The 14,196-nt window shown below is 40.1% G+C and overlaps 1 protein-coding gene across 3 annotated transcripts in view; it reads left to right on the top strand.

Annotated features, from left to right (window-relative positions):
- Positions 1-13,670, top strand: part of NR4A3 (nuclear receptor subfamily 4 group A member 3) — a 43,877-nt gene extending 30,207 nt beyond the window's left edge. For 2 of the 3 annotated variants that reach the window (XM_025360710.1, XM_025360708.1), the window contains one exon: positions 10,384-13,670. In XM_025360710.1, coding sequence (XP_025216495.1) covers positions 10,384-10,631 — 248 coding nt within the window. In that variant the 3' untranslated portion in view covers positions 10,632-13,670. The remainder of the gene's footprint in view (positions 1-10,383) is intronic. The other variant, XM_025360709.1, reaches the window with a different exon arrangement.
- Positions 13,671-14,196: the final 526 nt, after the last annotated feature.

Raw genomic sequence — 14,196 nt, 5'->3', positions numbered from 1 at the left:
AATCTGATGGGATACCAATGAGTTGATATCTGGTTGCAGTTAATAATGTTTCATAAATAAGAAGCCCCCCCGCCAAACAAAGTTAGTGTGGAATTACCATTTTATAAATATCCACTCATTAAATAAGCATAAGGGCCTACTATGTACCAAGCATTGTGACAGTCTCTAGGGATGCAAAGATGAGCCAGGCATGCATTCTGCTGTCAAGAAGTGGGTAGTCTACTAGGAAGTCATAGATTATGATATATGAACTTGATGTATAGCGATTAGTGCTCAGGTCCTGAAAAGGCACAGAGGCAGTCCAGGGTAAGTCCAGATTACTGCTAACTTTTTTGAGGTGAAGGAAGGTAGAAGTGTTGGTCATGAATGACTTCCCAAAGAGGTAGAATCTAGACATGAGAAGACATAAAGAACATTCCAGATGAAGGAAAGAGAACCGCAAGGGCATGGCAGTTGAATGCCTCAGTACAGTTTAGGGTTAAAACAATTACAGTGGAGTTGCATTGTGCATATATTAAAATCACATATATGATCCAAGTAGAAAGAGGAGAAAAATTAAGAGTGCAGGCTATTGCATTGGATGACTGTATGTCCTGGAGTGAGCATGACAGAGAAGATATGAATCCACTGGAAGTCATGGTTTCTCTGCCTCTGGTGATGAGTGCTGAGAGCATGTCTTGTGCTTTTGGGAAAGTTAAAGGATTTTCAGGGATAAAAGTCATTGTATGGATTATTTACCTTCTGGCCTGATGTGATGACCTAACCTCAGAGCACAATGCTTTTCCTGTAGAGAAATAGGGGAAATAAGATTGGAAAGGTAGTTTTGAAGCAGATGGCAGAGGGAATCTCAAGTGCTCAAATGCCATTTTGTTGTTCCCCATGACTTTCTTTTCCCTACTCAGGTCATCTGTCAGGTGAGAAAATGACTCCTTTCTCTTCTGACTGTAGTCTTTTTCCTGGTCTTATTGAAACATGACCTCTAAGACTGAGAAGGTGGAAGGAGGGCAGAACCAGGGCAGAAAGTAGTGAAACAGTGACACAGCAGGACGAGACAGGTGGCTGACCATGCCACACCCTCCACCATCTGTCTTTCCAGAGCTCCACTGCTCACTGTATATGGTTACCTGGTTACCCCTGCTTTTGCATCAAATAAAGCCGTCAGCTACATTGCAAGGAAAACTAAATGTAAAACTTAGCAGGGCAAAATAGTTTAAAAAGGTGGGAGAGGGGAGAGGCCACAGGATTTAGAGACTGGAGATCTGAGTTCAGGTCTTCACCCTGAAATGTGCTGTCTTGGCAATCTTGGACAAGTTCATTACCCTCTCTGAATCTCAGTTTCCTTCTTTCTCACAGGGATAAAGATGTCTACTTGCAGGTTTCTTATAAAGATTGAACGAACTAATGTGTACTATGCAGGAAAAAAATTAGACAAACCTTCATTGTTATTATTATTATATTATTTGTTTTACACACTTCTATGAAGAGCCAGCTGTCTTGCTCTCTAGGAATCCATAAAAGTGTTCATGCATCCCTGCAATGGAATATACACATTGTATTAAGGAATTTCTTTGTGTCTTTCTTTACCAGCTAGACTGTGAGGTTCTTAAGGACAGGGAGAGTCTTATTAGTATCTTTAAAATTACTTTACCATTTACAAGTATCTGGCATATGACAAATATTCATTGAATGAATGGGCCAATTGTGAGTATCAGGAAGTCTCCCAAATTAGAAAAATCTGAATTAATTTTTAGCCTACCACAGTCATGAGAAAACTATGAATTCTTGAAAATTGCCTTCTTTCGATTCAGATTAATCCAGTAAATACTTATTGAGCATCTACTGTGCACCAGACACACATTCCCTTACCCTTAAAGAGTCTGTGGTCTCACTGGAGAGAGAGACAGACACATACTCTACCAAATCAAAGACAGTCAGACTGAAAAGTACCATTTAAATCAGCCTCACCACAGACTGCTGACTGACTTGTGGCTTCCTGACCAGCGTGGGCTCAATGTCTCTGGGACTGCCCATCAGTAAAGGATGTTGTATATGGCATGAGTGGTAGCAATAAGGTGAATTCCCAGCAAAAGGGGTAGAGCTTAGAGAGTGGGGAGTCCTGTTTGTTGGTGTTTGAACTACATACACCTCTCTCTCCAGGGGCCCACCTTTCCTTCCCCTTTGGCTGGAACTGCATTGCTGTCACCAAGTTAACCTTTGCCCTAACACCTGCTCAGAAAGGGGAGTTACTTTTCCCCTTGGTGGGGCTCCTGATGGTTACTATCATCCTTTTCTTTATCCCCTACTCCCTGCCATGAGGAAGAGAATTAGACATTTCTCATATAAGCCCAAAAGGCAGAACTGGGAACTACATATAACAGCAGTCCCCAACTTTTTTGGCACTAGGGACTGGTTTCATGGATGACAATTTTTCCTTGGACTGGGGTTGGGGGAATGGTTTCGGGATGATTCAAGTGTATTACATTTATTGGGCACTTTATTTCTATTATCATTACATTGTAGTATATAATTAAATAATTTTATAACTCACCATAATGTAGAATCAGTGGGAACCCTGAGCTCATTTTCCTGCAACTAGATGGTCTCATCTGGGAGTGACGGGAGACAGTGACAGATCACCACACGTTAGACTCTCATAAGGAGCGTGCAACCTAGATCCCCCACATGCACAGTTCACAATAGGGTTCACACTCCTATAAGAATCTAATGCCGCCACTCATCTGACAGGAGGCGGAGCTCAGGTGGTAATGCAAATAATGGGGAGTGGCTGTAAATACAGATGAAGCTTCACTTGCTTGCCCGCCGCTCACCTCCTGTTGTGTGGCGCAGTTCCTAACAGGCCATGGACCAATACCATTTGGGGACCCCTGATACATAGGATGGCAAATTTTAGCTCAATATAAGAAAAACTTTCTCATAGAAAGAACCATTTGAAATTGGAATAAGCTGCCTTGAGGAGTGAGTTCCCACTTTGGGGAATGAGGTTTACAGAGACTAGATGAACACTAGGTGTGGACTGAGTCAAGCATTTTATGGGTACTAGGATTGACTAGAGCAGAGCTTCTCCAGCGTTCACATCACTGGGCATCTTGTTGCATTGCAGATTCTGGTTAGGTAGGTCTGGGGCAGGACCTACCTAAACGGATTCTGCATTTCCAGCAAGCTCCCAGGTGATGCTGATGCTGCTGGTCTGGGGCCCACACCTTAAGTAGCAAGGAACAAGGGAACCTATTGGTAATTAGCAATCTATGAAATTAATAACTACCATTTTAAAATACTTGGTGCCAGGCACTGTGCCAAGGGCTTTACATGTGTTATTTTGTTTAATGTTGCTTAATAAATAAACTTGGAAGTACCTGGAATGGCTAACAGCAGATACAGAAGCATGGAGATCAGTCAAGAGCTATTAAAATGATCTAGATAGCAAAGATATTGAAGATCCTGGTCCAGAGGCCATGGGTATTGAGAGGGAGATATAAATGCAAGGAACATCACAGAGATAATAGCGGAAGTTCTTGCAATGGATTAAATATGATGGCTCGGAGGGAAGGAATTGTTAGAGATGATTATGAGAGTGATGTGAAAGGCTGTAATACCATAATAGACAAGCTTAAAGAAGTGGCTGATTTGAAGGGGAAGGTAATGACTTGAGTTTTAGATAGAGAGGATACTTGCAAATATTCACTAAGTGCTCACTATATGCTAGGCATGGTTCCAAATACTTGACATGTACTAACTCGTTTACTTCTCATAACAACCCATAAGGCAGGTACCATTATTAGCACCATTTTACAAATGTGGAAACAGACCCAAAGTCACCCAGTTAATAAGTGGTCAAGGCCAGGCGTGATGGCTTACGCCTGTAATCCCAGCACTTTGGGAGGCTGAGGCGGGCGGATCACAAGGTCAAGAGATGGAGACCATCCTGGCCAACATGGTGAAACCCCGTCGCTACTAAAAGTACAAAAATTAGCTGGGCTTGGCCGCACCTGTAGTCCCAGCTACTTGGGAGGCCAAACGGGAGAATCGCTTGAACCCGGGAGGCAGAGGTTGCAGTGAGCTGAGATTGCACCACTGAACTCCAGCCTGGCGACACAGTGAGACTCCATCTCAAAAATAAATAAATAAATAAATAAGTGGTAGAGCTCAGGTTTACAGCCAGGAAATATAATTCCAAAGCTTTGATATGGTAGGTTTTAGATTTTGTAAAGTTCTTTACTGTTGTTAGCTTCTTAATAACTCCCAACCTGTATATTTATTCTTAGCAGTTTACCCTTTTAGTACTTATATAATCATTTTTCACAGATCCTTGATCCTCTGTGTATCCATTTAACAGATATTTATTGGGTGTCTCCTATGTACTAGGCTTGGTGCTGGAGATACAATGTTAAGCAAATACAGTTCATGCTCCCATGGTGCTTACAATTAATGGGAGGAGAAAAATCATGTAACTATCTGATTTCAGACTGTTGTGTCCTGCAAAGGGAAAGATTAGAATGCCAGAGGAGAACATGATCTAGAATGGGGGTAAAAAGGGAAGCTTCCTTCAAGAAATATTTGATCTGAGATCCAAAGAATGAGTAGATCTTAACCAAGTGAAGAGGAGAAAACATGAGCACAGACCTAAATGTAGCTCTATTATTTCATTCCATCACTCTCTCTCCCTGACTCCTTCTTCCCTGGTTCCCCCTACCTCCCAACCCCTCCCTCTTGCTCTAAGCAGAGATGTCTATGCCTGGATAGCTAAAATGCACAGGAATCCAACAGTGTCTTTAGATGTTCATACCACACAAGGATTAGGAGTGTGATCTGTCTGTCGCATCTCTAACCCCAGTAGTTATAACATTCCTTGCCACAGAATAGGTGCTCAATAAATAGTTGTTGAAAGAAGTAATTAGTTAATTTGGTGCACAGAAAATAGGAGAGAGTTATAGAAAGGCTAGCTCATCTCAGGACGAGGAGAAACTTTCTAACAATTAGAGACGTCCAGAGATGGAAGGCATCCTGTTATAAGAGAAATATCTCTGGACTTGGAATGAAAGAAAATAGCCCCTCGCTAATGTTGACTATGGGCAAGCTACTTAATTGAGCCTTACTCTCCATACCTGTTAAAGATAATCTTTGTCCTGCCTAATTCACAGGATTGTTGTGAGAGTGAGATAAAATAATCTAAATAATCTAAGTAAAAGAGTGTTATATAAAGTGCTATTAAATATATTTGTATTGTTAAGGCATAATATTATAGTTAACTCCCAGTCCAGCCACTACCTGACACTCTCTTTATGGTAACTTGTAGTAGTGATTCTTGTCTTAGATGGGAATTTGAACTAAATAACTCAAACCCTTTCCAATCTATATATACAATGATTATGACATATAAGTCAATTACTTAACCATTTCTGTATGTTATGTTTTAAAGTTTTGAATATATAATGCCAGAGTTAAAATACTGAAGCATTCTATGAAAATTATATAGACCAAAATGCAAGAAATATTAAGAAGCTTGTTTTGTTTAATGGTGGACAAAGACCTTAAACTAAAATCTTCCGTGTGTAATTCTCTAGGAAGGGGGATAGTTCAAATGCCTTATTTCTCCCTGAATTTATGAACTCTGTATATCAGCTCCGTAACCATGTTTACCAAGCTACAAGAAGAAAGGAGATCCCTTTAACTAAAATGTCAGTGATTAGGTTTTAAGGGATTTCAAATTACTAGGGAAGGACCCAGACACTTAGTGACTCCCTAGTGATTTGAAAATCTTCTTGGCTGCTGGCAGTAGTTTGCATGGAGACTGAATATTATCTCAGCCCTTTTGAAAAAGTAAAGAAGCTACAAATCCAGTGGCTGTTCAAAACAACAAAGAAGGGTTGAGGTGCCTTTGGCTTCTAACAGGAGTGTCTCTGAATTCCTCAAGGAATTCCAGGCCTAGAGTTGATCCAGCTGGCAGGAGGTATCGATCTCCACTTGAATTCACTGAATAAATAATGGTTGCCATAGTTATTGAGCAGTGGCAACTGGTTGGAGAGCAGGGAAAACTCTGCAGTACCTTCTGGGAGTCTGGCCATGAGAAAGTCTGGTTACAAGGTTCCACAATTAGCCCCTCCCCAAATCCAGCCAACATATTGCTCAGTTCCTGTATCCTGATGATGAATATGAGATCTTGAATGTTATGTAAGACATGAGACACTGAAAGGAAGGGAAAGCTTAAGTCAATGAACTGGTATTTATTCTGAGAAAGGCGACTCTCCCTAGGTTATGAATCTAATTGGATATTTCTCACTATTAATTGAATTTAGTATCAGCAAGGTGATGTTTGATCATGTTATAACTACTCAAGGACTTCACAAAGGACGAAATCCATCTTGTTCTGTTTTAACATTATTATACAAAGAGCACAACCTGGACATTTTAAAAGAAAGGAAAAAGTTATCCCCAAACCCCATAGGTATTTTCATGTTTATATTTTCTTTCACCCTTCTTTATATGAAGAAATAATATTTGCGTAGATGGAATCACAGCTTTAGTATTTAATACTCTACTCTTTATTTAATGTTGTAAACATTTTTTTATTTTGCTTCACAGCCTTCATATTTGTTCTGTTTGATGTCTCCAGAATCTTCCCTTCCATATACCATTATTTACTTAACAGTTCCCCTATTCTTCAGCCCTTTGCCTTTTTCCAGTTTTTTTGTTTGCTTTTGTTTTGTTTTGTCTTGGTAATAGATAATAATGAATCAAATGTCTGCATGTATACAGTTTTATTCTTCTGTTAAATGTTTCCTTTGGATAAATTCCCAAGGGTGGGATTACATAGTCAGAGGCTATGGACGATTTATAGCTCTTGAAATTTACTGCCAAATTTACAGCGTGTTCTTTTGTTTTGGGGAGAAAAATAAAACTTTAGGCAGAACACCACTGCATGCAGGATTCTCTTAAAATTCACCCTCAGGTGCTTCTTCTGAGACTGAAACATGGAGCCTATGTATTTAGTAAAGATAAGCCGTAGGAGACAGGTCTGCACCTGGGCTGATTAGCTAATAGTTTCTCAGGGAAAGCAAAATGATGCACTGCAAAGCTTGGAAATTAGGCCACTAATTGCCTTTTGTTAGACCTTGTAGTTGCCAGCCACTTGCCCACTGGCAAGCATTGTCTTTGGTTCTGATTATTCCAGAACCAGTTATTCCAGTGTATAGCTCTCTACAGTTGACAGACCACTTTTCCATAACATTATCTTAATTGAGCCACAACAGTCCATGCAGTTGGGTTTTATTATCATTTTACTTTTTCTTTTAATTTATTACATAACATTGAAGACACACAGGAAGAATACGGCAAAGGCTGTGTATCTGCCACCCAATAATTCTGATTTTCCTGTGAAGACATTGAGCCTTAGAGAAATTAGGTCACCCAGCTAGTAAGTGACAGAACCAGAACTAGAACACAGGTCTGTCTAACTCCAGGGCCAGTGCCCTTCTCTTTATAGCATATTGCATTGAGACAAGATGCCTGCAACTTACAATCCACAGAGATGCCGCTGGCAATCTTCATGGTAGTATTTTGATATTATAACATATCAGGCCAGGTGCAGGAGTGTGTGCCTGAATTTTGATATTATAACATATCAGGCCAGGTGCAGGAGTGCGTGCCTGTAATCCCAGCACTTTGGGAGGCCGAGGTGGGTGGATCACTTGAGGCCAGGAGTTTGAGACCAGTCTGGCTGATATGGGAAACCCTGTCTCCACTAAAAATACAAAAATTAGCCAGGTGTGGTGCACACACTTGTAATCCCAGCTAATTGGGATGCTGAGGCAGGAGGATCTTTTGAATCCAGAAGGTGGATGTTGTAGTGAGCTGAGATTTCACCACTGCACTACAGTCTGAGTGACAGAGTGAGACTCTGTCGAGAAGTAAAGAAAGAAAGAGAGAGAGGGGAGGAAGGGAAGGAGGGAGGGAGGAAGGGAGGGAGGAAGGGAGGAAGGAAGGAAGGAAGGAAGGAAGGAAGGACGGACGGACGGACAGAAGGACAGACACACATCAGAACTCAGAGCTTTGGGGCCTTACAGATAATTAAGTTCAACCTTCTCCTTTTACAGGGCCCCAAAGAGGGAGGAACTTCCCCAAATCATACACAACTAGCCAAACTGAGGATAATGCAAATTTTCTGGTTCCCAGGCCTCTTATTTGGGACAAGAGAAAAGTATCTGGATAGTTCTTCATTTTTCTGATTGGCTTTTGCTTCAAGGAAATAACTTTTCTTTTCTTTTTTTTTTTTTTTTTGAGACGGAGTCTTGTTCTGTCGCCCAGGCTGGAGTGCAGTGGCGTGATCTTGGCTCACTGCAACTTTTGCTTCAAGGAAATAACTTTTCTTTCTTTTTTTTTTTTTTCTTGAGACGGAGTCTCGCTCTGTCACCCAGGCTGGAGTGCAGTGGTGCGATCTTGGCTCACTGCAAGCTCTGCCTCCGGGGTTCACGCCATTCTCCTGCCTCAGCCTCCCGAGTAGCTGGGACTACAGGCGCCCGCCACCACAGCCTACCTAATTTTTTGTATTTTTCATAGAGACGGGGTTTCACCATGTTAGCCAGTATGGTCTCAATCTCCCGACCTCGTGATTCACCCACCTCAGCCTCCCAAAGTGCCAGGATTACAGGCGTGAGCCACCGCGCCCAGCAGGAAATAACTTTTCTAACAAAAATGTCTCCAACTTAAAAAAATTAATTTAGAGCTAGCCACGGTAGCTCATGCCTGTAATTTCAGCACTTTGGGAAGCTGAGGCAGGAGGATCACTTGAGTCCAGGAGTTTAAGACCAGCCTAGGCAATATAGTGAGGCCCTACCTCTACAAAAATTAATTTAAAAATCAATCAGGTATGGTGGTGCATGCCTATAGTCCTAGCTACTTGGGAGGCTGAGGCAGGAGGATCACTTAAGCCCAGGAGTTCCAGACTACAGTGAACCATGATTGCACCACTGCACTGCAGCCCAGGCAACAGAGCAAGACCGTGACTCAAAAAAAAATAATAATAATAATTTCGTAAAAATTAGAAACTATTGCTTGATTTCCCCTTAGAAGGATGTCTTCGATCTCTCAAGGATTATGATTTTACATGTAAATGTACTGAGAGAAGAAAAGTTTGAGATAACAGAGGACAAGCTCTTCCCTTGGAAATGAGGCTCTGAGGCCAAGCACAGTGGCTCATTCCTGTAATCCCAACACTTTGGGAGGCCAAGGTGGGAGGCTCACTTGAGGTCAGGAGTTCGAGGCCAGCCTGGCCAATATGGCGAAACCCCATCTCTACGGAAAATACAAAAAATTAGCTGGGCATGATGGTGCCCACCTGTAGTCCCAGCTACTCAGGAGGCTGAGGCAGGAGAATTGCTTGAACTGTGGGAAGGGAGGTGGGGGGAAGTAGGGGAGCAGTGAGCCAAGATCGCACAAGAGGCCAATATTTGCCTCAGAAAACTGGGTTCTCATCCCAGCTTTTAGCAGCTGAGTGACTTTGGGAAATTCATTTAACCTTATACATAAAATAGATCATAGTATTTAACATGGAGATCATTTTATATATTGTTTTGTAAAATATAAGATACTGGTATTTGTGTCTTGATACATTATAAAGTGCCTGCACCACATCCTTCTGGGCTTCCTCCCCTTCTCTATGACTTTTCCATCTCCACAGCAGGAGGACATGTGTATTTTGTACAGAGTGCCAGGTGTATGTCAATAGGGGTTTCAAGTTGGGGGGAACAAAACAAGGAAAAGAAAAGCTGAATTCTTCTCAGTGCTGGTTAGCATGAAAACACAGGAATGCACTTTGCTATGTTGGGTCTTTTCGAGCAGCCCTTGCATTAGCAAATGGAAGTTACAGCCTCCCCACCTCCCTTAAGTGAGTCTGTCAAGATAGAAACATTAATTCATTTGCCTGGATGTGTTTCTGTGTCACTCTGAAAAATAGTTGCCTACTGACAGGGCTTTGTGAGTCCTTAGTAGGACAATGTATGCAAAAATAATAAACACCCTGCCATTCATTCCATGTGGCTGTGTGCCAGGAACTGTGCTTCCCTTGTGTTACTTACCTAAGCTGGCTATCCCAGAAACCCCGAATTGGGTATGATCATTTTCTTCATCTCATAAGGAAATGGGTGCTCAGAAGTAAAGAGACTTACTCTAGGGCGCACAGCAAGTAAGTGTTGGGACTGGGATTCAAACCTTGGTGTTGTTTAATACCAAAGGCCATGAGCTACCTCTAACAGGGAGGGCACTTTGATTGTTAAGAAGCCACCCAAACTGGCAGAATGAGACACAGACCTCAGTGTCTTAAGATGTATTTGCCTCCTAAACTTCTTGCTCTTCTCTATCCCTCTGCAGAAAGACATGGGTTAAAAGAACCAAAGAGAGTCGAGGAGCTATGCAACAAGATCACAAGCAGTTTAAAAGACCATCAGAGTAAGGGACAGGCTCTGGAGCCCACCGAGTCCAAGGTCCTGGGTGCCCTGGTAGAACTGAGGAAGATCTGCACCCTGGGCCTCCAGCGCATCTTCTACCTGAAGCTGGAAGACTTGGTGTCTCCACCTTCCGTCATCGACAAGCTCTTCCTGGACACCCTACCTTTCTAATCAGGAGCAGCCTGAGCAGTGAGCCGCCTCTTCTCCTAGCACCTGCTTGCTACGCAGCAAAGGGATAGGTCTGGAAACCTATCATTTCCTGTCCTTCCTTAAGAGGAAAAACAGCTCCTGTAGAAAGCAGACTTTTTTTTCTGGCTCTTTTCCTTATAACCTAAAGCCAGAAAACTTGCAGAGTATTGTGTTGGGGTTGTGTTTTATATTTAGGCATTGGGGGATAGGGTGGGAGGGGGGTATAGTTCATGAGGGTTTTCTAAGAAATTGCTAACAAAGCACTTTTGGACAATGCTATCCCAGCAGGAAAAAAAAAAAAGGATAATATAACTGTTTTAAAACTCTTTCTGGGGACTACAATTATAGTTGCTTTGTATTTAAAAACAAGAACAGCCAAGGGTTGTTTGCCAGGGTAGGATGTGTCTTAAAGATTTGTCCCTTGAAAATACGCTTCCTGTATCAAAGGTACGTATGTGGTGCAAACAAGGCAGAAACTTCCTTTTAATTTCCTTCTTCCTTTATTTTAACAAATGGTGAAAGATGGAGGATTACCTACAAATCAGACATAGCAAAACAATAATGGCTGTTCCATAAACAAGTGCAATTTTTAAAAGTGCTGTCTTACTAAGTCTTGTTTATTAACTCTCCTTTATTCTATATGGAAATAAAAAGGAGGCAGTCACGTTAGCAAATAACGCATGCTAATATTCCTAGCAGAGGCTGGGTTCACCTTTCCTGTAGATCCCTTCTGAGGTATGGCCTATCCAAGATTTTTAGGCCATTCCTGATGGAACCAGATCCCTGCCCTGACTGTCCAGCTATCCTGAAAGCGGATCAGATTATAAACTGGATTACATGTAACTGTTTTGGTTGTGTTCTATCAACCCCACCAGAGTTCCCTAAACTTGTTTCAGTTATAGCAACTGACTAGTATATTCATTCAGAAGCTCCATAAGTCAGTCGAGTATTTGATCCCTAGATAAGAACATTCAAATCAGCAGGAACTGGGTCATACAGGGTAAGCACCAGGGACAATAAGGATTTTTATAGATATAATTTAATTTTTGTTATTTGTTAAGGAGACAATTTTGGAGAGCAAGCAAATCTTCTTTTTAAAAAATAGTATGAATGTTAATACTAGAAAAGATTTAAAAAATAGTATGAGTGTGAGTACTAGGAAGGATTAGTGGGCTGCGTTTCAACATTCCGTGTTCGTACTCCCTTTTGTATGTTTCTACTGTTAATGCCATATTACTATGAGATAATTGTTGCATAGTGTCCTTATTTGTATAAACATTTGTATGCACGTTATATTGTAATAGCTTTGCCTGTATTTATTGCAAGACCACCAGCTCCTGGAAGCTGAGTTACAAAGTAATTAAATGGGGTGTTCACAGTGACTTGGATACACCAATTAGAAATTAAATAAGCAAATATATATATATATATATAAATATAGCAGGTTACATATATATATTTATAATGTGTCTTTTTATTAACCATTTGTACAATAAATGTCACTTCCCATGCCGTTACTTTATGGTTCATTTGCAGTGACTTTTAAGGCAGTACTGTTTAGCACTTTGATATTAAAATTTTGCTTATGTTTTGCTAAATTCGAATAATGTTTGAAGATTTTTAGGTCTAAAAGTCTTTATATTATATACTCTGTATCAAGTCAAAATATCTTTGGCCATTTTGCTAAGAAACAAACTTTGAATGTCAAACTGATGTAGTTTTTGTTAGCTTTAAATCATTTTTGCTTTAGTCTTTTTAAAGGAAAGATAACAAAACTATGCTGTTTATATTGTCATTAAATTATACAATCAAACAAATGCCAAATGAATTGCCTAACTGCTGCAAAGTATAACCCAGATAGGAAATCATATGTTTTTTTCCAGGAGTCATTCTAATATTTGATTATGTGTTATGTTTATGTGTGCTTTTATGAAAGATTGTTATTTTTATATATCAAGATGATAGAACCTGGAATGTTAGAATTTTGAAATGTTAGACTTGGAAGGGGCCTGGCCTGTCAACTAGTCCAACCCCTAAAATTCATAGAGGAGCAAACTGGGGCCCATTGAAGGGTGAAGAGTTAATCAAAGTCAAACAGCTAGTAACAGAATCAAGACTAAGACCTAATTTACCTTTCCGTAGTCTTTTTTTCTCAACTTACTCCATCTATATAAAATCAGGCTTTTAAACATAACCACTAATATTTACCAGAAGATAACCACGAGTAAAGTATACTTTTGCATTAATTTTTTGAGCTTATATGCAAACATAATAAATATTATTAAGTATCAGGAAAGCTAACATTTCATACAAGATAGCTTCAGACCAAATTCAAATTGAATTTGGATAAATTAGAAATACTGTGCATACATAACCTTCTTGTGCACCATGAATATTTGGAAAGTTAATCCTTGTTTTTGTCATGTCTATAAAGGAAGAACAAAACAAAACAAAAACAGAGCCCTAGAGAAATGCCGTTACTTTTTATTTTTACACCCATCAGATTTAAGGAAAAGACTTTTTAGCCATTATAATCTAGTGGTTGGAAGGAATGAAGAAGCTTTTTTAGTACTAGGTCCAGATATGAGTGCTAAAAATAAAGATGATAGCATGTTCTTCTGTCTTCCATAGTTATTACAACTATGAGAGCCTCCCAAGTCATCTATCAACTCAACTCCCCCCCCTTTTTTTTTTGTCTGAATGTTGCACATAAGTTTATACAGAGTGGATGACCACACTAGCACAGAAGAGGACAACATGTATTAAAGCAGGTGATTCCTCCCCTTGTGGGAGAGCTCTCTCAGTGTGAACATGCCTTCTGTGGGCGGAAATCAGGAAGCCACCAGCTGTTAATGGAGAGTGCCTTGCTTTTATTTCAGACAGCAGAGTTTTCCAAAGTTTCTCTGCTCCTCTAACAGCATTGCTCTTTAGTGTGTGTTAACCTGTGGTTTGAAAGAAATGCTCTTGTACATTAACAATGTAAATTTAAATGATTAAATTAAATTACATTTTATCAATGGCTACTGGTGTATTGAATAAGCATGATTCATTTAACAGTTTTCTCTTAATTATTATGTAATAGTATTTGCTGTGAACTCTTAAGCACATCCCCAAAATTGATTTTTAAAGGCTTAGTAATGCTGAAAAATTAATAGGATTTCTGAATTGGATATATATTAAACCTTACTGATTGAAAAGAAGGACATTCTAAATTCAATCACCATTTATTGACTACTTCCTAGGGGCAAACCACTGCTGAGTGCTTTGAGGAGATACAAACATGCACAGTGTGTGAAACTCCCATTTTTCTTTCAACTGTATACAATGTAAATGGAGCTAAAATTTGTTGGCTAAAAGTGTTCTTTAAAGGTAAGAAAGATTCATTTTTATATCAAGAAAATATGATACAGTTTGTGAACCAACATTCCCAAGAATCAGGGTTATAGTTCTCCAAGATGGATGAGTGCTCTCTGCCTTTTTGTTTGAGCCATCACTACTACATTACTTAGAAACCCCTTCTTTGTGGGTAATACTTCTTCAACTCTAC

Source organism: Theropithecus gelada, chromosome 15, assembly GCF_003255815.1.
Source record: "Theropithecus gelada isolate Dixy chromosome 15, Tgel_1.0, whole genome shotgun sequence".
NCBI lineage: Eukaryota > Metazoa > Chordata > Mammalia > Primates > Cercopithecidae > Theropithecus > Theropithecus gelada.
Note: the sequence above shows the minus strand (reverse complement) of the source record. Positions and strands in the feature narration are given on the sequence as shown.